Genomic DNA, 27931 nt, shown 5'->3' on the forward strand with positions numbered 1-27931 from the left:
TTGGTATGGTATGTAAAAGAGTGGGACACCATTAAACTGGTTTAACAAGACCTTGAGATTTAGAATATTTGAACAAGCCAAAGTCTTATTTTATGTTTTGATGGTAATAGGGAGAAAAGGGTGGGGAAATGCTCAGAAAAAGGCAATAGAAACAAAAGATTCTTCTAAGCACCTGCAAGAAGCAGAAAGGCAAATACCTACTGTTTACCTTTTTCTTCATTCAAGTTCAGACAATATTTGTTATTCTTTTCTCCAAGTCATTATTTTCCTTGTTTCCTCCTATGAACCCTGGGAGCTACCACAATAATCACCTTGGAGATACTCTAGTGCTTATTAAAATCAAAACTAGAAAGCCAGGCCTATCCTGACTGCAGTCTGAAATCACACAGCATATAGCAGCCTGCATGCTCCTTCTCTGGCACTCAGCCCCTACCTTATTGGATTTCTTGCTCGTGGCAGAACCAGGCCGGGTGTTACTGTTTAACTGTGAAGAACTGGAGCTGTCTTCATCCTCCTCATCTTCTTCCTCATCAAAATTCATGCTGCTTGAAATGCCTGAGGAGAAAGCAGCACACTTGTATGAAATACTAACACATCAAAGCTGCCCATACTTGCTGTAAATTATCACTGATGACACTGCTGCCAGGGTGTGTGTGAGGGAGTTCACTGTGAGAGCAGTGTACAAATGGGTGAGAGTACATGCCCTGAAAAGCCAGAACATTTCAGCAAATGAGAACAGAAATATCATGTTTTCAGTCCACAGAGAGGTTCTAGTTACCCAGTGATACAAAAGCAATATCCAGTTAGGAATTCAATTCAGACCTTCTTCATCCAATAGAGTGCTTCAAACACAACACAAAATTTTAAACCTGAAACTGGAGCTGAGTGGACAACCTAGCACAGCCATTTGGAAACCTTAACAATTAAAATACAAGCACTTCTGCAGCACACTTTTAAGTGTTCCCCTGTGATCTGATGAAGAGCAGATCTTAGACTGAAAAATGTTCACATCAAGGAAATGTTCTCATGCATATTTATTTAATGTAAAATCAGTATCAGCCCAGGCCAAAGGAACTGCCTTACAGCACTTAAAACTCTGACTCTAGAAGAATTCCAACCCTCAGACATTTCAAAGGGAAACACAACTTTGAACATCAAATAGAACTTAGCAGCAGAAAGCATCAATAGTGGGACACAGGCCAGACCTAGTTTTTCAAGGAGTATCATGCAGATGAAGCCATCCTGTGTGCAGGTTCAAACTCTAAGTTTCACATATTAGAGGCTAACTACATAATACTGTTTCCTAAAAAACCCCAAACAAACAACGAAATCCCCACCAAAACACTCAATTCAGAATTTCCACTATCAGTACGTTCAATGCAGAAGGATGCAGAGATTTCCAGAGCCAAGCAGCATGGGCGTCATTAACTTTTTCCTTCTGTACTTACCAGGAACATGATCCAGGGCGACAAGACTGGATTGGGATGTGGAAGAGGACCAGGATGTATTTGCATGGGGATCTGGGAAAGGAAAAAATCCATGGGCTTGATTTTGCAAACCCTTAACTGAGTGAACAAGCCTAACTTGCCAACAGGACTCCACACAAGGCTGAAGGTTTACTGGATGGGGCCATAATGCTGCTGCTTGAATTCTCAGTCTTGGATAGTTTATCTTTCTGCACAAAAAAAATATTCACCTTATACCTGCTGCCACCTTCTTTTTTAGTACTTTCAATCAAGTCAAAAAGCTGAAGCTTCAGAAAACATCATCCATGCTAAGCTGCTATGCCACAAACCCTTCTGTGTACAACGTGCCCTGCACGGGAGTCCTTTGCCCTGCTTCTCAGTTCTAACACACAAAATAACACACCTGATAGACACAAGAGCTATACATAGATTCTACACAAATATTCACCCAGTAACACTGAAAAAAAGTATTCAGATGGCCTAAATCCCTGTGCCCAGCATCATCTTGGGCTCTCTAAACTGTTCTTCTCTAACTTCCAGGATTATGCAGAGAGATTTTCATGTGGTCTCTGCCACAGGCAGAGACTGAACCAAAACAATGTACAGAAATCTAAACATTAGAGATAGTATCAGTAATGGTATTTTTCTTCAGTTAAAATTTGGAACAGCATAAGAAAAAAGACACCAAAAAAGGCATTTAAGCACTTTGATTGTTATTGCTGGATAATGAAACAACACCAAAGCAGTGAGAGTAAGTGTATAAAACAGATGCACATGTAATGCTGGTATTCCCTTTAGCTGCATCATGAATGGTCTTTTTATTCACTTCTTCAGTTCCTCCACTCGACATAAACCACACAGCATGACAGCAACAACTTTCAATAGGATCTGGTTATGCAAGGGAGGCCTGAGTTCACAGGTCAACAGATATTTTCAAAGCCTGTAGAACTCACTCATTATTAATCACACACTCATTAATCACAAACATCATTTCTTAATAGTGACAACCACATTCTAGTCAACTAAGCATGGGTAACAGAGACAGTCCGGGTCCTCAGCTGGCAGTTGTGCAATAAAGCCATGCTTCATATGCAGAGTTTATTTCTACTGTCGTCGCCAACATGTTTGTGGTGAAAATTCTGTGCCAGCCTCAGAAAAGTCTGCATTCCTGACCTGTGGGGAAGAATCCCTCAGAGAGCCCTGTTCTGGTTTTGAACTAGAAATCAAATCTGTTCCTTCCCCAAATCTCAAAGCACTTGTAACTTCAGGTGGTAAAGAAGAGCTAAGACCACATTTTTCTTTCCAACTCTTTCCAGAGACATATTGCAAACTGATAAATGTGAAGAATAAATGTTAGTTTTCAGTGTTAAAACTTAGGGAAGTCTGCCTCTCTCCTAGTGACTCATTTGCTAGAGAGGAACTTGACATATTAAGAGTTCTGAAATCAAAAGGATGAATATTTGCTGTAGGAAAAAAAATTCTTCTAGTATGGCAATTTCCAACAGATGGAGAAATCAAAGAAAACATTTGGCATTTTCTTGCAAGTGGTATATTCTTCTCACACTCAGGTAGCCTATAACCTCTTGTCTCCTAGCAGAACTTGGCCCACTGGGGAAGCAGACACATGCTGAGAGAGGCTTCTCTCCACCAAGTTAGCGTCAAAGAGCAGAACAGGCACGAATCAGCACTCTACAAATCTGATGGGAGCTGACCTTTCCCATTAGGACAGTTAGCATTTAGCTCTGTGCTCTCCTTTTTTGCTCCTGTTCCATGCAAGAGAATGACTGATGTGAGACAGCAATTCTAAATGCTTTTCAGACCTAGGGGGACATGCTAGTAGGGACCCCCAGGAAAGGCTTAGCTCAACATAAAGTTTCCCATAAACACCTGGATACTCAAAACTTTCTAACAAGCCTCCTCTGCTGGTATGAATTCACAAACCACATATGCATGGTAAAACCATTTTATGGTGGTGTTGCTAGTTGCAGTCTTGTCTGCCTTTCTCAGTGTCTCATAGAGCGTAGCTCTGTTGTTAATGAAATTAAGAAACTTCAGCATTCTTTTTCTAAAAAGAATCCTTCCACCCCTCCATGACCTGGAGCATACTCCACTCAATGCCTGTTCTGATCAAGGAGTATGCTGAGACCTGGTGAAAAAAGGTCGTATCGTATATTTAAGAATATGAAGGGACGAAGCAAAACAAAATCAAATCAAAACAAACACACAAAAAAATGCCCATCCAAACAAAAAAAAAAAAGTGGGGAATAAAAATATATCTTAGCCTGGAAAACTCATCAAAAATTAGAAAGGTTCCCCAGAGTAAAAATCTGAGTGTTCTGACCTAATTTGAGAAATCTGTTGATAGGTTTAAAGTCAATCAGCTTTAGTAAGTAGCGTGCCTGATGATTAAATATTCTGAGCCACAGTCTAAGGCAGCACAATCACCACACAGATCAGAACCTGTTAGTCATGCCAACATCCCTCTGACTCAAATGCCCAGGAAATACCACACTTGAAGAAAATCTGTCCATTTCAGCTGAAGTTGCTCACATCTGCAGAGTAACGTCCCCCAGAAAACGAATCTTAGTGAGAACTGCTCTGCAGACAAGAGGCGGGCATTTAGGTATGAATGGTCTATTCTGGGTGAGTCAAGTTTGCACTTACATTTTGCTCTTTATACACAAAGAGTTGATTCTTAAAGCATCAGAGCACTCTTGGCTTGAGCCATCTTTGCTTCAAAAGCAGTACACTGAGGAAGAACAACTCCAAAGCAAATGCCTTCAGAAAAAGCTTTGTGAGGATTTTAGGATTTTCTCTCCTTCCTACTGTTAATGCCTAATGAGAGATAGTAACAGTACAGGAAGGAAGAGACAGATGCATGAATGTGTACACACACAATCTCTATCTCCCAAATCATGCATGCCTCTAGAGAGAAAAAAAGACCCAGAACATTCGAGATCTATGCATAGGAAATGCTGCAGAACACATAGTGCTGTAATTTTCACCTCTGAAGCACGAGCACACATCATAAAACCATGAACAACATTTAACTGACAGCACAACTAAAAGGAATATCCTGAGTGTTGCTATTCCATACTCTATTCAGCCCTGAAGGAAGTGATTTCCAGAGTTGTACAATATAAAAATGTGAACAGATGGGTGTGAGCATTAGCATCTGCCTGGTACCTTAATAGCAGTGCTGCAGTGCAGATGGGAAAATCACATCCCCGAGAGCCTGAGAGCTCTTGTTCCTTGGGATGAGAGAGAACTCCATTATAATTTTTTGAGATAACAGAATAAACCAAACAGGCCTTAATGAGAAGAAACACAGAGTAACAATGTGTGCTTAGGCTAGGGCTGAGAATAGGAAAAGGAGGCAACACACAAAGCAAATAATGAGAAAATGAAGGCAGCTTGGGGGACTTACCTTTTTTCTGCATTGCTGTTCTAAGGTCTTGTTTGCTTTGCTGTTGTTGGCCACTAGCCATCTTCTCTCCATCATCCTCATCGTGGCTAGACTGTCCAACAGTAAGAATCTGCACTTGACTTCCTATCTTCTGAACATCATCTTGAAAAGCAGCTGGGCCATCAATCCCTGTCAGACAACAGCAAAAGCCTGTGTCAAGAAGTTAATGAAAAGAGAATTGCTCACTCCCCAAACCCATCTTTTCTAAGAATCAGAGGTTCACATTCAGCAGCATTTCTAAACAAGACTAAACTAGCCTCCAAGGCAAACATCTTACTTCCCACATATTGCACTTGAGACTCTCCAAGAGGTAATCAGGATTTCACTGCTGCTCTCCTCTCCCCCAAAGCACACCCATCCATGCACCAGAAACACTGAAAACTAAACAGAAAAGGAATTCACTGCAGAGGAATGACGAAGAAAACAGATGCAGCTTCCACAAGGACAAAGCAAATGGTCCAGAAGTAGATAAACCTGAGTCCCAGATTATGCCATATCCCCTAATAAAGAACATGGCTATTATGAAATGATGCTTCAAAGTTTCAGAAACCTGGAAAATTCTCAGGTAGATCCAGCAGTGCATACAGCAGGAAGAGCACCACACTAACAAGCTCAAATATGCCCACTGAGCTAGTAAATTACCATATAGTTAAACATCAGTGTGAAACTATAAAGAAGATAATACATATTCCCTGGAACATCCATCTTCTCAGATGTTCAAATCTGGAGCAGGGACAGTCCTGGGTGGCCCTTGACAGGGGCAAGGAACTAGACAGTGCTCAGAGGCACCTGCTAGCCTCAGCTATCCTGGGATTCTGTGCCATCTGAAGACAGAAAAATGAAAATACAGGGTGGTGTGTGTTCTTATCACAAGCCAACTTCATTTGCTTCTTTGGGAAAGCAAGTTAAAACATCAGATTGCAAATGTACTTCATCTCTTAGTTAAAACTTAGTTCTGCTATGTATTACAAAAATAACTATATGAAAAGGCACTTTTGCACCAATACAAATGGTAATATTTACATGTGCAGATACAGTAAACAACATAAGCCTGCACAGTGCTGCTCTTCTGAAATTTTTGTTAACAGGCAAGCAACACTGTGAAGAATTAGCAAGCATTACAAAGAGTTAGCTCAGTACAAGAATACTGTGCTTCTCACACCAAACAGACCTAAATAAAGCCTGTAAGAAGAAGCTGCAGGGATTTGGATTTTTTGAAACTGTGGCCTCAAAAATAAGTCTCCAAGATTACCATTTCACCCTGCTTTATGAGTAGCTGTCAACTTGCATTAAAACACAACTGGGTGATCCATTCAGCACACTTAACGGTACCTTGCCACACTTGCTGACACTGCCACTGCAATATGAAGCAGAAGTGGAAAAGGGAGCAGTCCACACCCTCAGGAACAGGAAGAGCACTGGCTGTGTAACTACCTAACAAGATGCAATCTGACACTGCAGAAGTATTGAATTCACAGAGCTCAAAACTACAAGGATTTCTTGACTCATCTGTATCACAGACCCTTATTTGGCAACTTCTGCATCAGCTCTGTAAATTCTGATTTGTTTATAGTAGAAGTAACAACAACAAATAAACAATATGTCCATCCAACCTTGAAGGACTAATTAAAGTCCATAGAAACGTTTCTCATGTCTTTGTAGGATGACAATTTCAGACAGAAGCTCTGTGTGCTGCAGAATGAACAATTTAATTTCCTATGTTGCAGGCATAATCCGGCAGTGAAGAGCATTGCATTTTATTTTATCTCAGGATATGCACTGCAACAAAGGTGCTCTAGAACTGACAGGTTGCTGCTCAGATCCATTGTGGTATTTATAACAGCTTTAACCATATTAAACATTACCATTAAAGTGGCTGCCTAAAGTTACATTCTTACCTCAGCACTCTGAATTTCACAAGGGTTAAGCACCCATGAGCTAACAAGATGCTCATACCACAGGCATACCTGTCTAGCCACTGAGTAAGCTTTGGACGACACAAATCTAATTTTGAGAACCTATTTCAAAAGAAACAAACCACCTTAATTATTCTTCTTTAGAGTAGACATTGATCTGCAGCAAATGAAATGCCTTTGACAGTGTTAGGCATTGCACTGAGGCTGCTTTTTACTGATGCCTGTGGAACATCTGCGCTCACATCCCGTGCTGTCAGGAACATCATGTATTATTAGGTGTTAGGACAAAGGCTACACTGGCAGGTCACACTTTTAGAGAAGAAAAATCAATTTCACTATTCTAAAGAGTGCATCACTGGTACAGTGTGTGATTAAGCATTATGAATGGTTCCACTGGTGACCCCATTTAAGGCAACGGAAGATGTAGCCAGACAGAGAGGGGGGGAAAAAAGAACCTCTGCTGCCTTAGAATACTGTGGATGGTTCATGGTAAAAGCAGCAGGAACTATTTAATATTTGTGGGTGTGTGCACACCTTTGTAGCTATACATATATGTGCAAAATAGTATTAAATGCAAGCATGCATACCCACTCCTTTTATTCTATTATGCAATATAACTCATAGTTTGAAACAGAGCTTTACCATCACCTACCTAATGGCTGAAAACACTTCCAAGACTGCATAATTAGGATACTCAAGGTGGATCTCTACCTATGTTCTCACTTTCATTGACTCAATGACTCCCTTTCACCTACCCACCAGCTGGAAGGATGGTTCACTGTGCAATAAAGCAAATAATTCATGTCTGTAGTTGTAAGTTTCCCAGTTTAAGGACAGGGTCAAAAGAGGCAAAGAACCTGAGTGAGCTGTGCCAAAAAGCGGGTCTTTATTGCTACAGTTAGCACTTTTATATCTTTGCCCAAAATACAGGTAGAAAAAAAAACTGACAGAGATGTCCTTGAATACTTGCTAAGATAAAAAAGAAATTTTTATGAGGCTACTGTGAAGGAGGGCAGGGAGGAAAAAAGAAGACTGAAACAATCCCCACAGTATCAGTCCCTTCAGTAAAAGCCTTCTGTTAAACTTTGACATGGTCATGTCTCAGATAAAACCTTGAGGTACCAGAAATGGAAAACAAGAGATAATGAAAAAATTGCAACAGAAAACTGGCATTCGTTGGCATTTCCATCCTATAAACTACTATTTATCAATGCCTGCATTCTGTCACTACCTAAAACCTTCTAAACAGTATTTATGATGTGTGAGAAACAACTCTAAGCTTTTGCTCACTTCATGATACCATTATATGCCTGTCTGAAACTTCAGCTTCTAAATTAACCCAAAATCTATTCAGTCTCACTGGATTTAGTAAAGACAATATAGTTCAAGGATATGAAGTCAAGACCTTGTTTTACTCTTCCAATCCAGCTGTTAAGGAATTCTTTTCATGGCATACAGTTCTCTATCCTACAGCCCCAGCAGCTTTCTGATGAAGTTTCCAACCCTTTTGATATGTCCTACAGTTAGATGGTAGAATGACTGTATACAGAGACTATTGCTAACACCAGATCAGGTCACTAAAAACAAGTTCTTGTGCACCCAGCACTACATTCTCTTTAATGTAATCTAGACAACTGTGGCAGGAACTGTACTTTCATAAATCTATATCCTAGGAAGGCCAGAACGACTTCTTCACAGTCAAGTTCATATGTTGCCACAGCACAACCTGAAGGGCTTGTCAGATCTAGAAATAACAGGACTTTTCTTGGTGAAAACTCACTGACTGTTTCTCCTAGCCTTTCTCTTTAACATGTAGGGCTGCCAAGATAAATCCACTCTGCATGAACTTCCCTCCTACCGTCAGAAAGGAAGTGTTGTAGTGAGAAATGATGCTTCTTATCCAACAAATGGTGCTGCGTTCTTAGTCAGCCAGTGTTAATGCAGTTGCTTGTTTCATATAAAAATGGGACAGGATGCACAAATCAAAACAGACAGACAGGCGTGAAAGGGAGAAAAGAAACACGGAAGAAGCCAACTAAATCAAAACATGAAATAGCCATCCTGGCAGGAAAAGTGCTGTGTGCCAGAGCAGCTCGTTTGCTTTCTGACTCTCATAAAGACAGCAGGGAGTACCCAATGCACTATTTACATTTCATGTGCAACATAAGAGAAAAACTACTGGGAAAGTGTTGTTTATCTAGCAATTTTAAACACATCCAGATTCCTGATTTCAGGTGACAAAACTCTCCATTCATAATGCCTATGGCAGTGTGTGAAGCAGTGCACTTCAGAGCATGTTTTCCTATGATGTACTTACATGCTAGAAGCACAAGAGTGCTAGGAAACAAAACAAGACAAAACAAAACACACAAAGCCAATCAAAATCAACTTTTCACAGAATGGTTCCTGACTTTTCATGTCACAGTTCACTTTCCATTAATTCCTGGCTTTGCATGGGTTTCTGATTATTTTTTTTTAAAGGCTGGATGCGATGATCTCGAAGGTCTCTTCCAACCTGGTTTATTCTATTCTGTTCTATTCTATTCTATTCTATTCTAACTCAAACCAGAATTTGCTCTACTATCTCCACTGGAAAGACAACCATTTCACATAATAATTTGTTACATTTGGGGTTTATTTCCAGTATACTGAGTATTATCTCAAACAATAAACTGAGAGACCAAAGCTTTCAGAAATACCAGTTTAATGAGCTAAGCTACTGGAAAATGTCATTAATTTACTGCATATGTAGGCTTTGTCCCACAGAAGTGATGCTTTGGTTTAATAATAGGCACAGTGTATACTGGATACCATCATTAAGAATGAAATACCAGGAATAATCACAGATGTAGGGAAAAAAATGCTGAATATCATACTAGCCATCACGGAATTACAAAACGCACTGACCCCAAGCTTGAGAGAGACAACCAGCTCTACATGAGCAATTAGCCACATTCTTTTTCTTGCTTTATGTCAGCATAACCTCATTAAACCTAATATTTCCCTCGCATTTGTCTTTAGCACATTGTTCTGATCAGAGCTTCATCGTTCTCCGAGCCACTTAAAAAAGCATTACACATCTAAGACCAGCGTATGATCATTATGCTACGGCTTCAAGAGCTCCTCATGTATAATTCAACAATTTCTGCTCTGAATTAGCTTATTATTCATAGGATCTGGTCTAAAGGAGCCTTTTTCTTAAAGCAGAAGGAGCTTGGCTGTGCTTGGAAAGGTAATGCTAAATACTAACAGAAACCTTTAAAGTGCTATTTCAGCATGTAAAGTGCATTCACTCCCCAGCGCTCATCCTGCTTGCTTCCAGGACATACAAAGGTTATAGTGAGAAGTAGTCACAGTGGAGACGAAGCCCTAAGCCATTGCAAAGCTAAAAGCAGAACCTAAACCCTCCAAGATGTGGTCTAATTACCAATGAACTTCCTCCAGCAAAATCTCTTGTGCCACAAAATGGCAAAAAAATATTTAACCTTCATCCATTTTCCTTAGTTTAAGTTAATAGCAAATCCATCCAATACTACTATAAAATCTGGGGGGGTTAAGAGTCATTAATCTTAAAAATAGAGTAATTTTAAAAAATAACTGAAAAAAAAATGTTACAAGTTCCACTGCAGAGTTCTGCTACCACTTGCATTTTCTTCCTTCCTAAATGATACGACTCATCTGTGTCTGTAGTGGATTGATCAATAAAATTCCTCTGCATTCGGTTTTACTTTCTCATCCAATAATAAAAGATTTTCCTAAGGATTAAGGATGCAAGACTGGAAACCCAGACAGAATCCTCTGCAAACAGTCCAAGTTTACAACACTATCAAAGGTAAAATAAACATGATTCCAAGGGTGAAATGGTACATGAATGAAGGGTTAAATATTAATGTCTGGAAAAAGCAGGTGAGCAGGATGAGAAGGTGCTACATGCGTACTTTGAATATCCTGTAACTGAGAGGGATGCTGTTATTTTAGATTTATTGGTCATCATCAACATAAACTTCAGGAGAGGAAGTACTCAAAATTTTCTTTAGTATAATTGATGAATAGCATCTCTATCCAGTGGAAACATCCATCAGATGCAACTACTGGCCTGAAGGCTGAGGAAGACAATGCACAGCATAGCAGAGCAGGATAAGCAGCCGGAGCAGGGGATTCTACAGCTCACAGCACTAGTTTCCAACACCCAGAGCAGGGAGGTGGTGGAGTCACCATCACTGGAGGTGTTTAGGAAGAGACTGGATGGGGAGCTTGGTGCCATGGTTTAGTTGGTTAGATAGTGTTGGATGATAGGCTGGACTCAATGATCTCAAAGGTCTTCTCCAACCTGGTCTGGTCTATTCTATTCTATTCTATTCTATCAGTATGCAAAGTTCTTGGACTGCACGAAGTGGCCTTGCTTTCACTGACACAACTTGCTTCTATTAAAATATCCCAGCATTCACCTGCTTGGGGAACTTTCCAGAGAATGAATAAAAATGTTATTGCCATATGAGCAAAATACTGCGTGTTACCTGCTGTGAAATGATGAAAAAATTGTACAGCTCCTTCATGTAAGCACACATTGTTCATGGACTAACTTGCTTGTATCTAGCAGGTAAGTTTGAAGAGCTACCCAGCCAGCACACCACCGGCATGCACATGAGCCGTGTCTGCGTAACAGCCCTGGAAATCACACCTCAAATGATCACTGCCTCCTGCTATTTGCCTCACTAGGCCTGCAACTAGGATTTTGCTCATGGAATATTTTAGTCAAGAGTTCATCAGAAAACTGCCTATAAAACACGTGAACACGTGCACACATTGGTGTTATACAATGCAAATGTGTCAAATCAAACCTGCTGTAACTGACCTGCACAGTCTCTTAAGTTCTACGCACAGCATGAACACAGACACCTCATAAAAGCAAAGCAGGCATTATACAAGATGAAACAGCCTCAAGGTTATGCAGTAACCATGATTTAAGTACTACCCTGCACAAGGTTCAGTTGCATCCTAGGGTTTTCTTCTAAACTAGCAAAGAATTTTCATTCTTCAGCAGGATGTAGTTCAAAATAAAATTCGGCATCATTACCTTTCTCTTCACTTATTTTCCCAACGGTTTTTACATTCAGTTTATTTCACCTTTGACTTTTACTTACGATTTTAAACCTAGGAATTGACACACACCATCTTTTTTTCCCCCCAAAGATATGAATAAAGTCTTTACTTCAGAGCCAGAGTCTAAAGCTTGGCTACCCTAGGGCTTCCTTTGAAGCCAGAGAGGCACAGAGACACTGTAGATTTGGATTTCAAGAATTAAACTGCAATATGCAAAGGATGTGTAAAGGATCTTGATAAGGTAGAGTTAAGTCCTGCAAAATCACTATAGATAAGCCTCAATATTCTGACCTCAATAATTACTTTTGTTAATCAATGTTATCTTTAAATACACTTGTCAAGGATATACAATTTTCTTACTTATGCAGTGATGAACAAACTGTTGGACATACACAAGACACACATACAGTACCATTTGGGCAGGAGAAGGTTACAGTGGCCTTGTCCAAGAATTCTTGGAAAGGTATTTGTTGTTAGTCATTCACCATCTAATAAAAAGAAACTGTATGTGGTACAAAAAACTTCTCTCATTTTGTGAGTGTAAATACATACCTCCAAAGCTGCACATCACTTCTTTGATCCGGTCTGTGCAGCTGAAATAGCAAACCTAATCATGGCAACATCATTTCTACCTACCTTTTTGTCATTATCAATAGTGCACTTTGGGTTTTTGGCTACCTAATCTTAGCCAAAGTCATTGCAGAAGATTTTTTCATACAAATGTATTCCACAGGGTGGGGTAGAGCAACACTGAAGTAACAGCTTGAAGAACCCCTTTGAGGATGTTATCTCATTTTTGTTCCAATGCCCACTTGACCTCTAATTTATATAGTTTAAACCTCAGTAAGAGCCTGATTAGAAATGACTGCAATTTCAGGCTGTTACTCCAAATTATATTACATGCAGATAATCTAAAGAACCACACCAGGGTAAGATGGTTCTCATTCCTTTTAACAGTGCAGGGAAACACCAGCAGCTTTCCATCACTACTTTTCCCCTCCTCTGCAACTTGAAAAAACACTCTCCTTTAGAAAAGACTCAGTCTTACAGGTACTAGTCAGCCTTCACTCCCAGGTTGTATAAGTTGAGACAAAGACCAAGTCACTCCAATCTCATACACATTTCAAGAAATTACTTTTAGGCAATTTTTAGAAATTCAAAGAAATTTAAAAGATTAAAGAAAAAGTAAAGGAAGTAATTTGCAATTAATTCAACATCTGGCATTCAGCCGCATGCAGCTAACCTTTGTGCTTCCCTTTTTTCTCCTTTCTGGTGCTGCCACTCTGGCAGCTCGCAGCTGCTGCCTTGGTTTTTTTAGCTGGTTTCGGAGCTTGGGCATCCACTACCACCTTTACATCCTCCTGCTCGGCCTCCTGCACTGCTTGAGAGAATCAGGGTACCCCACCAAAAAGAAAAACAGAGAGAGAAAAAAGAGAAACAGAGAGAGAGACAAGAGAGAATGAATTGAGGACTCTGTGAAGGCATAAAAGAGTAAGCAGACATAGCAGACTTTGCTGGGTATTCCAGAAATTCATGCAAAGAGGAGAATCAAATACATCAGAATTTGCAAAGCTACTGTAAAAAAAACCTGAAAGTGCTAGGGGATGTATTTCCTACTTTTTTTTTTTAACCTCCTTCCAATAAAATACCCACTCCTAACGTTCAGGCCAAAAGTGACATCAGAATATTAACGTGGTGTTGAGCTATTACAGGAAGCACTTTTCTTCATAATAAAACTCTGCCAGACTGGTCATCAAAAGTGGCAGCACAAAGGCAGGGGAAAAAAAAAAAAAAAAAAGTCTTTAGACTTTGCAGCTAAGCCCTTAAACAAGGAAACATTAGAAGCTTCTTTTTAAAACACATCTTGCACAACTGTGTCTGACAAGGTACGAGGGGTAGAATGGCCAAGCCTTTATGGGCAAAACGAAACCCACGATGACATTAAAAATTCCTCCTACTTTGTAACATGCACAAATTAATTCCTTAGAAGTCTCAACATAATATGCTTGGCATAAACTGTCAGTGTAATTGATGCAACATGAGCCGGTTTTTGAAGTAAAAAGCAGCTTTATAATTTTCCTAAAAGCATGACACACTTTGAGGTCAATATTTGAATTTGTAAAAGCAATACACACACAGGAACTCTTTCTTCTGGCCAGGCCAAGCTTTGAAGTGAAATAATACTGAGTTTACAAAGGCAATTACCTTCATGAAATGCATAAAGGAATCACCAAACTTCATGCCCCAAACCAAACAACCTGTAGGTGGGCACTGAGAGATTTTGGTGCTAGCTGCTGCTCCCTCTTTATTGCTAAACCCCACTGCCTTCACGTGGCGACTGTGGTTTGTCTCAAAGGAGTTATTACCTCAGCACTTAGGGCCTCCCACCATCCTCTTCTTTTTACCAGAACTAAAGTGCTTTCTTTAAAAGGATTTAAAAAATCCACTAAGGAACCTTACTGGCAAGAAATAGTTATCCATAAAATTACATCAAAAATATCCCAACAAACTTCATGAACCCCCAAAACACCAAATGATGCTCAAAGACATGTGGACTGCCAGTAAGCTCTCTTTGAAGGGGGACATTCTCCCTAGGCTTCTGCTATGTGAGGCAACTTTTCTGTTTACCAAACCCTTCCCGAGCATGAATAGCAACAGAAAAACCAAGAAGATTCTCAGAGGAGGAAGATGAAACGGATTTAGCCATGTCTGTACAGACTGTGGCTTACAGACGCACAGCTACCCTCCCCAGCACAGCAATCTGTTATCAACAGTGTTACATTCACAACACAACGAGCATCTGAGGCACTCAATAAACACACATATTTTTTCCTCATTATGCAGAGGAAGAGTTCACATTTTATGGAGGATATACATTACATTAGTAGAGGAGCAACTAAAAGCCCAAAGAAACAGATCATCCCTGCCCAACTCCTGCCTTTATCATACACTAATCACAAGACCGCAGTCCCACTGTAGAGCGTGAAGGAGCACTGGAAATTAGTAAGACATAAGCAAAGGAGTGAGCACACATGTGGCAGTTTAGGCTGAGTGCCTCCTGCTACTGCCACACAAGCTACACCTCCAGCGTCCCAAGGGTCCAACCCAGTAGGTAGACACAGGAAATAGCGTATTTCATGCCCATAATATTCTGCTCCCTATAAATCCATCTGCAAAGAAGTCATTCTCTTCCTCTTTCTTCCCTCTCTGCTCCTGTGGGAGATGCTGCCTATTGGGTAACACTGGGGAAGTTATCTCAAGGCCTCCTGTTGGAGGGAGCAGCCTCAGACCTGGCCAGCCTGATACTAGCCTGACAGTGGGAGGAGGAAGAAGGAGCCCTGGGGGCTATACCCTCAGGTGGGGAGATTGGAAGTGTTGGGAGGCTTTTGGGTGTGCTACAGGGGACTCTGCTTTAGGATTCTTTTGTCACTAAGCTCGTAGCTTCTGTAAAACACTTGCTGCTTTTCCATTTAAACTTTCCATCACTTTTGCAATCCATTTGTGTGAGTGTCATTCTTTTGCCCCTTTCTTGGGGCAAGAGAGGATCTGCCTGGCCTCAAACCAGGACAACACAGTGGGGCAAGGAAAAGGGCACAGAAAAGACAGTACACCAGGTCCCAGTTCCCTGGGCACAGCAGCCTGGGACTGAGCAGGAAACCAAAGATTCCCCACCCTACAGTGTTTAAAAACTCTGTGATCTGCCAGCCCAGAAATCTATCCTCCAGTTGTGGCTCAGCCTCTCTTCAAAAATTAGTGTGTGCTTTTTATTTGTTTAAAGATTATAATCCACATTATAATTAAATTCAGTGCTTTACAAATTACCTATATTAAACAACCAGACAGTTCTCTAAATTAGTTTAAATATGGCCCTATTCATTCACTTAGATGAAGCATCATTTACTCGGTCCAAAGCAATGATTAATCAGCAAAGGATGAAACATTCTGACATTGTTAATTGAAGACTTAAAGACTTATCTTCACTATCTTGTCAGCCATCCTTTGATCTAACATGTAAAAGCCTGAAGCTTTTTGAATTACTTTTGTCTCATAACTTTGAGCAGGAGGTGTCTCAATAGGTTTCTGGTACGGGAATGGAGGTCCAAAGGACAGAGAGGAAAATGTTCCCATTGCTTTACTCTTTACAAGGCAGAGAACAAAATTTCAGTCCAGTAGCCCTTTTGACCATATACCATCACTGCTGTCTATAGTAAACAGGACCTTCAGATGTAAGTGATGGAGACTGCAAATAAGATTTGAACTGTAAATGTGCAGATATTGCAGCTGGGCACATGAAAGGGATAAGCACAGAATATCCTGTTTCTAAAGATGCTTTTTGAGCTTTACCATTACATTTACAGCACTGTCTAAAATAATTCCAAATCTAACACCAAAATACCATCTCCACCACAAAACTTTCTTAGCTATGAACTATTCACCAAAGAGCAGGCCTCAGCTAATGCACACCCAGTCACTAATGTTTTCTCTTGTGACTGTACGTACCAATGAAATGATGTAGTTTTGCTACTGGGGGTACAAATTCAGTTCAAGACAGCACAGAGTCGCAGGGGACTTGGCTACATACTTGCATTTAAGCACAGGATAAGTACTGGTCTCCCCTGTCTCTAAGTGCTAACTCCTCACGTGTACAGGCTGCCCACTGCAGTGCAGTGCATAAGAAGCTTATGCAGCACAGCAGTTCTGTCAACAGGGCCAGACAACACTTTGATCCTTGCTGAGAAGCAAAAAAGGTAACACTTGGATCTTTGCTGAGGCATGGGCAATGAGCTACCTTCTGAAGCCCGCTGACCTCCAGAGAGAGGTCTATGGACCTGCCTTGCTCAGTGAGACCAACAGATTTACGTATATGGAGCAAGGTAAAAAAACTCTGTTTTCTGTTTCCAGGGCTTTCTCCTGCCCTGGAAAGATGTGAGAATGACCATTTCTAATACCCGCTCTGTACTCACTCAGCAGCTGGTCATTAGCATGTGGAGCTTTGAACTTACTGAACCATCACTCCTCCTTGTCTGCCTTTGTGGAGATGAAGCAATTCAGAGAGGCAGTGTTTATCCCCAACTGTTCTGTCAGGGATCAAATGTCTCCCCCTCTGCCCTTTACTACATCTTTGGATCACTAAATAATAGTCTGACGAGAATTCTCTTTCTCAGCAGGATAGGAACCTCGAGGCAAACTCTAACCTGCATTCTCCTCAGCCTCTAGATAGCCCCATAAAACAATTTACAGTTCCCCAACAAGAAAGCCTGAATAAGGGAAATGAGATAAACAGACCTCCCTAGATAATATTCACTGATACGAGAATGATTGTGTCCTTAACTGGATGTGAAAACCTTAAATGCAGCTGTACAAGGATGGAGTTTCAAATACTGTCACTTAAAAATGCATTAATTTCACTACAAAAAAAGAAGACTTTGTAGGCAACTTTAAAAATCCCTATTGATAGTTATCTTAGAATCATAGAATCAGTCAGGGTTGGAAGGGACCACAAGGATCATCTAGTTCCAACCCCCCTGCCATGGGCAGGGATACCTCACACTAGATCAGGCTGGCCAGAGCCTCATCCAGCCTGGTCTTAAACACCTCCAGGGATGGGGCCTCAACCACCTCCCTGAACAACCCATTCCAGGGCTTCACCACTCTCATGGTGAAGAACCTCTTCCTCACGACCAGTCTGAATCTCCCCACCTCCAGCTTCATTCCATTTGCCCTACCTGAGATCCTGAGAAGTCCCTCCCCAGCCTTCTTGTAGGCCCCCTTCAGATACTGGAAGGCCACAATAAGGTCACCTCAGAGCCTTCTTTTCTCCAGACTGAACAGCCCCAACTGTTTCAGTCTGTCCTCATAGGAAGGGCACTCCAGTCCTCTGATCATCTTAACAATAGGAAACTACATTTGAAAATCTAGCCCAATACTCCATACACCTCACCTTAAATTATTAACATCTTTACTTAGAAAGAAACCCCAAACCCTACAAAACCCTAAGATTTTCCTTTTCTATTACATTATTTGTTTCTACGAGAATTTGCATTTACCCAAGACAAAAATGGAGAAGTATCTGCTGTGGTGAGACAGAATTTCAAACAGCAAATAACACTGGACTCTTGGATCTGGTGTTTTACTCCCATTTGGACTGCTAAATTGTAAGAAATAGTTTTGAGACGTATGGCAAGCTTTCAAATAAAACACTAACATGCTTTTAATCTTAGTGTTATTCATCCATGTTTATTAACTCAAGTGTTGACTACTAACCTCAATACAGTATTGCAAAGAAAACATTTTGGAGGAGACAAAAAAGACCAAAAAATTGTGCTATTAATTCAGGATCTGTGCTGGAATGAAATGAGGAACAACATACAAGAAACAGTCTATTAACAGAGCTTAGGTGAGTAAAGAAGAAGCAGAGAAGGGCAATGTCTTGGCCTAACTGCTATGAGTAAGAAAAAGAAGCCTGAGTTGGCCAACACTGCATGTCACAGGGTTAAAGCCACAAAGCACAACCAAACAAAAGGATGCCATTTGTCATTAAGTGAATAATCTGAGATGCAGACAAAACAGAATTGAAAATAATATTGAAATATACTTATCCACAGGTATTTATATGAATGAATGAAAACGAAAAGCATGAGTTGCCACCTGGCCTTCATGATACCTAAACTCCCTGCAGTTTATGTATCTAATACTGTTATGACCAGACTGGCTTTGCAAAGATGAAAATATTCCAAAGTTAAAATGAATATGAACAGGCTGAGAAAAAGGAACAAGTGTGCATGAGAACCTGGTGGTGCTTAAGGACACTTTAAAAAGCTCATTGTTGTAAGGAGATTTCCTCAGAAAGAACAAAGGGAACAATAAACAAAAGATTCTTCTTAACCCCTACATACCTGGTCTCTGACCCTGGGGAGAGGGAAAGAAAAGGGAGCATGTGAAATGGAGAGTTAATAGCATTGAATTAGACTCTTTAGGAAAGCAGACAACTAATGAGGAAAGCTAAAATTATCCATGAAAAAGCTATGCCTGGAAGATTAAGGACAGTGAGAAATTACATAATTATTTTGTGTTCCAGGGCTCCGAGGGCACGATTAGGCTTTAATTGCCCTGATGAGCTTCCCTGAGAGCTTAGTGATCCACTGGGGTTAAACCACAATGCATCCAGTCCCTGCCCATGGGCCACAGACTCTATTTCAGCTCAGACCAGGGCTGTGCTATACCTATGCTGCTTCTCGGCTGTCTCTTGGGAGGACCCTATGCTATGCTATAGGGAGCTCATCTGCTTGATGGACCCTTTATATGCACACTGCAGCCTTATCTCCTGGCCCCATTCCCTTTCTGCCCAGACTGAGCACCATGGAGGGGTCTGGCCCCAGTTCATCCCTTGTCATGTGTGGGACTGCAGAGAATCCCATTAGCAGGGGCAAGCTGTGTCCACCATGTTTGAAGCCTGTGGGATGGAGCTCCATCTGCAAGGACATTGCTCATACTGGGGTCACCCTCACCTCCTGGCCACGGCTGCCTCTGGATCCTGAGACTGTCAAGGACAGCTAGTTGTGAAGTACTAACTTAAAGTAAATATACCTCAAGTGGAACTTGGAAGCAAAGAGAAGGGATTTTTTCAAGCAATTTTGAGGAATTGTCTCTAAACTTACTTCTGAAATCTTTCAGTACCAAGGACCACAGAAAGACCTCTAAACCACTTGTTACCCACTGTGCTCTGATCCTGGCTGCCAAGTTAGTTTTGGTTATTTTGGAAATGTACTAGCACAGCAGTCCTTACTGCACTAAAATCAAAAAGATGCTTTAAAGGATGAAGGTGAAGAGCTGAAAGGGAGATTTCAGAATATATGCTTATTGGAAGTTAAGTATCTTGCCCACATGATACTTGGAGTGCTGCCTGATCTCTCAGTATTAATAGTCTGGTGCACAGAACATTGCTTGCTATCTTCAAAAAATAAACTAATACCTTCTCATTTCAAGGTCACTGGGAAACAAGAGATGGCAAGAGACTCTTTTGATGAACACACAAATATCTGGGTCTTTAAATTAACGGTTAACTGATGTAATTTTACAAAGTGACAGCTTGATACTCATCAGAAAACTCTCATCATTCATGGTAAGGCAGCAGAATGACACATCAAATTTAACAATCCAGAGCTACAGCTTAGCATCAGAAGCCTGTTCCAACACACAACCATGACATCTAAACATGCTGCCAAATGTCAAAGAAGGAAAGTACGAAAGCAATTTTGCCTTTTTTTACACATGGTTAATCTAAATCTCTAAATTGGAAGTTGCTACGAAAATTACTCTGAATAGCTAAATGAAAACATTTTTAATTTCAAGTCTTAAAAAAAAAAAAGAAGAAGAAGCCACAGCTGCAACAAAGTATGGTAATATTAATGAAAGCATCTCTGGCACTCATTCAAATCTCTGCTGTCCTCAATGCCATGAAAAGAAAAATCACTCCCCAGTGGAAATTCACCCTTTCCACAGAAGCGAAGTTACTCTTCTCTGTAAAAATTACCTTTCATCATCTACATTTAAGGTAATTAAGTGATGTAATTAAATTGTTGCAGTAACCAGCATATCTGTGCATGCTGTTTGGCTCCAGGAATGCTCAGCATGTATTTGCAATCCAAACTGAAAAGCACCGTGCTCATAGCGCAGTTTCGCAATGTCATATCAGGCTAAAATGTTTTGTACAGGTTTTCAACAAACTTCACAAAGTGAGTGGTGGAGAGCTACATGAAAACAAACCAGCAGATATGACTGCAAGGCAATACAGAATGGCAGCAATATGTCCTTATGAAGGACACTGAATTTAAATGAGAACACAAGAAAGAGAAGACAAACCAATTTGTAAGTGATCTCTCCTTCACAGAGGGATTAAATTTATTCCAGTGAATAAATCACTTTGTGGCCTTTTATATGCAATGTGAACTTAACAGCAATACAAAATGTTGTTACTGGCTCTTATTTCACCATTTATAATGATGAGTTAGTGATCAGATTGCATTTGGTACTGCAAGAGACAGAGCTATGATTTGCAATAGTAACAACTGGAGTCAAACATCATGGAAGTTAATGGAAGGATATCTATTGCTTGAAATGGCAGGCAGAGAGTTTAGGCTCTTACCTACAGGTGTGATGCCAAACTAGGTCACTACCTTCATTTCAGTGGGGGAGGGGGAAGAAAGAAAGAATTCTGCATCCATCATTTTACACAAACACTTCCTGTTACCTCCATATGCATAGGTTTGTCCTGGACTTACCCAGAAATGCTGCCATGAAACTGTTTCTCCTACTAGTGTGCCTGTGCTCCCAGATGCAGAGATTATAAAAGAGGTTCTGTTCCCACAAAACATATCTCTATAATCCTTTCCAAGTAACAAAAGCAATTTCCTGCACACTTAGTCCTACCTGATCTAAGGATGCTGACGGGCAAGTACTGTGTTACCACCAGCTAATGCTCCAGCTCAGGCTAAGCACTCACAGACCAGAGTGCCAAGGATTCATCTTCTCTCCCGTTGGCCTGTTCAACCTAATTCCTGTTGGTTCCCACAGATAATTCAAAGGCTTTTGTTGTTATTAGTTAATTAGGCATTATGCCAACAATTCTAAAAAGATGTACTACATGCAAGTCATTTACAAGCTACAGTATCTGAGAACCTTTACCTGCAGGAGAAGTATGAGCAGGAACTTAGAAGAAATGATCCCTCTGGAGACTTGTGCATGGTGAATTATGCAGAGCCACTTCCTCAGTGCAAGCGCACCCATCTCCTTCAAAGTCTCACGGCACTCAGAGGAATTGCTAGTAACACTTGGCAGGGAACAGATACCATTTTATCCTACTAACATCTCAGCTCTCTGCTTTGAAGGTATCCAGTTATAAATTATGGTCATCCTGGCAATGCTTCTCTGTGGAAACATGCTTTCAGCAGAGCCATTTTGTTATTTACTAAACTAACCAAAAAGAAACATGTTCAGACTAAATCAAACTGCTCCCACCATCTTCAATCCTGCACGGCACAAACGTAGGAAAGCCACATCTGCATTATCCCTTTTGTCACCTGCCCCAGTTGAGCTCAGGCACAGCTCTTAGTCAACATCCCTCCATCCTACTGCTCTTTAGATCTATTTGCACTTCCCTTTGGCTCCAAGCTAGATGAAGTAAAATACACATGCAGCCAGAGGATCAGCAGTAATCACACTGCAACTCCCTGCAGAGGTTCAAAAGCAGCCAAGGGCTCTTTTATATGGAAAAACTTAAGATTGGTTCAGCTAGCAAAATACGCTGTTCACTACCTACAAATAGCTCACCAAGCCCATCTTCTATTCCAGAAGAAAAGTGACTAACTTTTTACTCCACACTCTGCTAATTACTCTGGAATGAAATGAATTTTTATTCCAGAGCAGAGTTGCCCATCAGGGAACCATTGCACCAAAGATAACTGCATCAGAATATGCTATGGCAGCGTATGAAAGAAAATTTTCCAGTGCAGAAAGCCTCACATCTCAGAATTGCTGAGATGTTATCTCTGACCTACTTTGCTCAAAGTACCATAGGCATATCTCCACACAGGCATCCAATTATTTGTCGAAATCAACAAGTACTTTTGTGCTACACAGAATTAGTACAAGCTAAAAAAAGAGAGTAGAGGAGGATGATAGGTGGAAAGAAGTGTTCTTTTTGTAGCATTTGCAGTACAGGAATTGATTTCACAATCATGCTTGTCCAAGCAATGTAGTTCATTCAGCAGACCATCGACTCCCATCAAAGAGTCATTCTTAACTCAAAATCAGCATGCCCATAACAGCAACAAATGAACGGAAAAGAGCAGAATAGTTCTTTAGAAACAGCCCAGCTGTCTCATGCATCTGACACTCCCACACACAAATGTTTTCATTGAAGGGGGAAAAAAGTGCCAACCCTGAAGCTGAATGCCACAGTTAAAAATGGTCATTGAAACCTATCTATGTACCATGTGAACAGGGTAACCTAAGACACTAAGCACATTCTCAGAGAAAACCACACCAAAAAGGGCACTTTTAGAGTTCTTATAATATTTTTCCAAAGCAACATTCCTAACAAAGGATTTTACGAGGCAATAAGACACTTCACTAGGTAATTAAATTCTCCTAGGTTGGCTTTTGCTAACCAAACACTTTGTTACAAGGACAGCTGTTCCCTGGGATGAACAAATTCTGGGTTGAATATGTGAAACATCAATATAGATTTTTGCTTAGCTGAAACCCTGTGAAATATTGAAAGGATTTGAGAGACAATCTAGTACAAACTGGTTTAAGGAGAATAAATTAATAAGTATTCCTGTAAATGGTATGGTATAGTATTACATGAAGGGTCACCTTTACCTTAAGAGCACAGTTAATCTCACTTAAATCAGAAAGCCCACTCTAGTCCAAACTGTTGCAAAATGAAGATGATTTAATACAGATAGGAAATCTGCTAAAATGTATGGGATGATAGTGTCTGCTTCTCATGTCTGTGAAATTTAAAACCTTCATCAGATGACAATACAAAAGGTTATACTATATGACAGCACTTCTGTACCAGATACTGCTCTTTAAAACAGTTCTGTGCCTCTGATAATCTATTAAGTGAAAGAGGAAAGAGAAAAAAAATCTGTTTTATCTGATTAAAAAAAATAAAGGAAATATAAGGAAATTATGTGCTAAATCAAATTCCTAGGTCAAACTGGAAAGAAATTGTCCTCCCAGATCCTGAGAAAAAGACATTTTAATAGTTAGTAGAAAAATAGAATTAAAATAATACTAACAGAAAAAATAATTCTCTATCTGAAATCACTTAGAGTAAGCTTGAAATGTTCTCTACCAACTCACCTGTATTAATGAACCTTTCAGTACCTTTGAAATAACTACATTCAGCCTTAGTTGATATTGGTTAACAGGTTTCAGACTTATTAACAACACTGTCAGGCTTAAGTAAAATTGTAAACAGAGGAATACATAGAAGAGCATCAGCTTGACCTCAGTAGGAACCAAGGCTGAAGACACTTTAATATTCATGGCAGAAGGGACAAGTCATTCTCCCTCCCCCAAGGCACTGAAATGGCAGCTAGCTAGCCCTCTCCTTCCTGTCAGGCTAGCACTGCAAGTTCCCATGTCTTCATCTCCAAACACAAGTGAAGATTACCAATTATATACTGAAAAATCCAAAACAACATTCTCTTCTCAACAGCATCAATTTCAGGTGGAAAGCATCAGATGGTGACTTGCAGTAAACATACATGCAATAGATCATACTCATATACCATGATATATGGTGCTGCTGTTACTGTTAAGATAGGATTCAACCAGCGGCGCTTGTTCCTCTGAGTGCTTCGTTCTGCGAGCTCTTGTGCGACTGTCCACGTTGGACTGAACCATTAACGGCTCCTGGCGCTTCTTCTTCTGCTTCTGTTCAAGCAGTGCTCGCTGAGGAAAACACACAGGAAAGCATCTGTTAATGGACTCCAAGCAATAGCAACCTGTGATGAAGGCAATGGCGGGCTTTGCACTTTGTCCAGTTTTTCCAGCGGCAGCAGTTGGCAAGTGGGATCTTAGGCTATCAGATTATAGGAAAGCTTTCCAAAAAACCACAACCAGCCCACCACTAAAACACCTTCTGCTGGAAACAGCAAATCATGAAAATAGATCTTTCTGAGCAGTCTACCAGCTGTCAGAGCTTGCTTGGAAATAACCCTTGGGAAAACAAGCGAGTACTGGCTGTGAAACAATGGGAGGGTAAGCAAGGGCATGCAGCAGAGATGCCAATTAAAGTTTCTGTAAATTAAAAGCAGGTAATCTACAAACTAGAATCAAGTGATAATGCTGGACATGAGCCTCATTTAGCAACTACACAACATGAAATTGAATTGAACGCTTCAATTTCTCAGCTAGACCTTCTGAAAACCAAACCCTTCGGCACTCAGCGGCACCACAGGCACTTCTCTTTGAGCCCTCTTCCAAATGAGGGAACTGAGCTGCTAATTTCACCATCCATTACCTCCCCATTTCCCTGCTCCTATATAGTGATTATTATTTTTTTGCTTCTAGAAAGGAGATGCTCTGAAAGTGAAGAATGAGAATGGACAGTGGATTCTTTCAGCTCCATAAATTGTATGGAAAACCTCAACATGACTTCAAAGCAATCAGAATCTAGTACAAAACTATGATATAAGTAGAAAGTATCTGAATTTGAAAATGAGGTGCTGGTAGACGTGCAAGTTGATAAAATTAATGGAAAAATAAATGTATAGCAAAACATTAAACTCACAAGACTTAATTATAAACATTGCAAAGCTTTGTCAAAAGGGAAACACAGGGAAACCCATTAAAACCTGATGGCACAATTCCCTGAGATTTCATGGGAGAGATTCTGATTCACCTTCCAGTACAGGTCACGTAGGAATACAGTAACTAAACAGGCAACACAGCACACAGTGCCACTTGTTTACAGCCACAAGGGCTAAAGATGTAAAACCTTTGTGGTAAACCTCTTTTGTATGGCACATATGCCAGAATCTCTCATCCTTTCTGGTTCATCAAAGAGTTAAAAAGCACATTGTAAGTCAGCCTATACAAGTCCAGGGCAGTGTAAAGGAGAATCACTCAAATTATAGTCATGAGAAAAATTTTAATGGAAGTTAGGCTTCTAAGTAAGCTGTAACCTTCACAGGCTTCTCGTTTGCATTCCCTAATCAAAGGATGCAATTTCCTATCAATTACCAGATGCATGTGTCAGTGATTACTCCAAGATCTAGACTTCAGAGAGCAAGAAGGTGCCCCTCCAAAATCTTACCTGTCTGTCAAGCTTCTGCTGACGCAGGCTGCTGCCCTCATCATCCAGAACACTGCAAAGACAAGGAGTACGTAATTGGAACACAGTTATCACTCAAAACAACACCTACATGCAATCACTGGAGCAAATTCCTGCAGGAATTCTCCATATAAAACTCTCACCGTGGTCCACAGAATTCTGCCTGCCCTAGATGACAAAAGTCAGCTCAAGAGAATTCAAGTGCAGTCCATGAAACAACTCTGGCTCACATAAACATCAAGAAATATATATCCAGTCAGTTCACACACACAAAATCCATAGTCTCTCTTTTCTTCTCCACTGCTTTCTAATACAAAATGTCAATGTGTACAGCAATGGGGTTTGACTGAAAATTCGCAGGTAAAAAGAGAGGGGTGGAAGAGAGCTGCTTAGCAACTCAGCACACTTAAAATTGCATTAGGAAAATTAACTGTCTCATCTTTTGCACACTGAAACCTAGAATTTATTCCTGCACATCCAAAAAGTCACACTTACTGCAGGACAAAGAGCAATGCACACTGCCATATTACTTTCTGCTAATTGTTGCTAGTTGGGAATTAGCTCCTGTGCATTTCATTATTTTCATTAATGAGCTGGTAGAAACGAATAAAATCAGAAAGTTAGAACAGAACAGAACAGAATAGAATAGAACAGAACAGAACAGAACAGAACAGGTTGGAAGAGACCTTCAAGATCATCGCGTCCAACCCATCATCCAGCACCATCTAATCAATTAAACCATGGCACCAAGCACCCCATCCAGTCTCTTCCTAAACACCTCCAGTGATGGCAACACCACCACCTCCCCAGGCAGCCCATTCCAATGGCCAATCATTCTCTCTATGAAGAATTTCTTCCTAACATCCAGCCTAAATGTCCCCTGGTGCAGCTTGAGAGTGTGTCCTCTTGTTCTGGTGCTGGTTGCCTGGGAAAAGAGACCAGCCCCAAACTGTCTACAACCTCCCTTCAGGTAGTTGTAGAGAGCAATAAGGTCTCCCCTGAGCCTCCTCTTCTCCAGGCTAAGCAACCCCAGCTCCCTCAGCCTCTCCTCATAGGGCTTTTTTGGTGAAGCCTTTTACGAGCTTACTGACTGTGCTTAATTTTTCCAGAGAACAAAGGTCTCTGGTAAGAACATTATGGTTAAACATTGAATACAGATAATTAAGTCTTTTAAACTGTAATATAAAATTTACAAGGAAAATAGTGCTATAGAATTAAAAAAAATAGCCTCTTACAAGTAGAACTCTTTTTCTCTTACACCACATCTTTCTAAAAAGATTAGCCCCCCTTTTTTTTTTTTTATAATGAGTGGTAAAAATCAAAGAGAAAAAAGAGAACAAATCCAGGACAAACAAACCTGGATTCTGACCTACATATAACCAAAGAGCATTGAATGGAAATTTCATGAAAAATAACCTCCCATGTATTACTCTGTAGGAGATAGTAACATTATAGTGGCATTGAGAGGCCTAGAGCACTAGCCCTATGAGGAGAGGCTGAGGGAGCTGGGATTGTTTAGCCTGGAGAAGAGGAGGCTCAGGGGAGACCTTATTGCTGTCTATAACTACATGAAGGGTGGATGGAGCCAGGAGGGGGTTGGTCTCTTCTCCCAGGCAGCCAGCACCAGAACAAGAGGACACAGTCTCAAGCTGAACCAGGGGAAGTTTAAGATTGAGGTGAGGAGAAAGGTCTTCACTGAGAGAGTTGTTAGCCATTGGAATGGGCTGCCCAGGGAGGTGGTGGAGTCACCATCCCTGGAGGTGTTCAAGAGGGGATTGGACGTGGCACTTGGTGCCATGCTTTAGTCATGAGGTCTGTGGTGACAGGTTGGACTTGATGATCTTTGAGGTCTCTTCCAACCTTGGTGATTCTGTGATTAGATAGGGCATTCAATAAAGGCATGCAGAATACCACCTTTTCCAAGGCCAGCATTGTTAAAGACCTATATCTAAGTCTTTTTGTTAGAATCAGCCTTTTACAATTCATACTCAGGTTATGTTGCAAAAGGCTACTGTGGCACAGAACAAAACTATGCTGTACAAGTACCTTGGGTATGAAATCAGTCTCTTGCATTACTCATAGTTCACAAAATAATTAAAGAAAAGAAAAACCCCTTACATTCACCAAAGAA

The 27931-nt window shown here is 40.6% G+C and overlaps 1 protein-coding gene across 7 annotated transcripts in view; it reads right to left on the reverse strand.

Moving 5' to 3' along the window:
• Window positions 1-27931, reverse strand: part of TUB (TUB bipartite transcription factor) — a 131549-nt gene that overhangs the window by 9633 nt on the left and 93985 nt on the right. For 2 of the 7 annotated variants that reach the window (XM_054171915.1, XM_054171917.1), the window contains exons 2-7: window positions 25783-25834; window positions 24254-24416; window positions 13195-13332; window positions 4894-5061; window positions 1449-1520; window positions 434-555 (exon numbers count right to left, since the gene is read on the reverse strand). In XM_054171915.1, coding sequence (XP_054027890.1) covers window positions 434-555; window positions 1449-1520; window positions 4894-5061; window positions 13195-13332; window positions 24254-24416; window positions 25783-25834 — 715 coding nt within the window. The remainder of the gene's footprint in view (window positions 1-433; window positions 556-1448; window positions 1521-4893; window positions 5062-13194; window positions 13333-24253; window positions 24417-25782; window positions 25835-27931) is intronic. The other 5 variants (XM_054171916.1, XM_054171919.1, XM_054171918.1 and 2 more) reach the window with 5 other exon arrangements.

This window comes from Dryobates pubescens, chromosome 22 (genome assembly GCF_014839835.1).
Source record: "Dryobates pubescens isolate bDryPub1 chromosome 22, bDryPub1.pri, whole genome shotgun sequence".
Lineage (NCBI taxonomy): Eukaryota > Metazoa > Chordata > Aves > Piciformes > Picidae > Dryobates > Dryobates pubescens.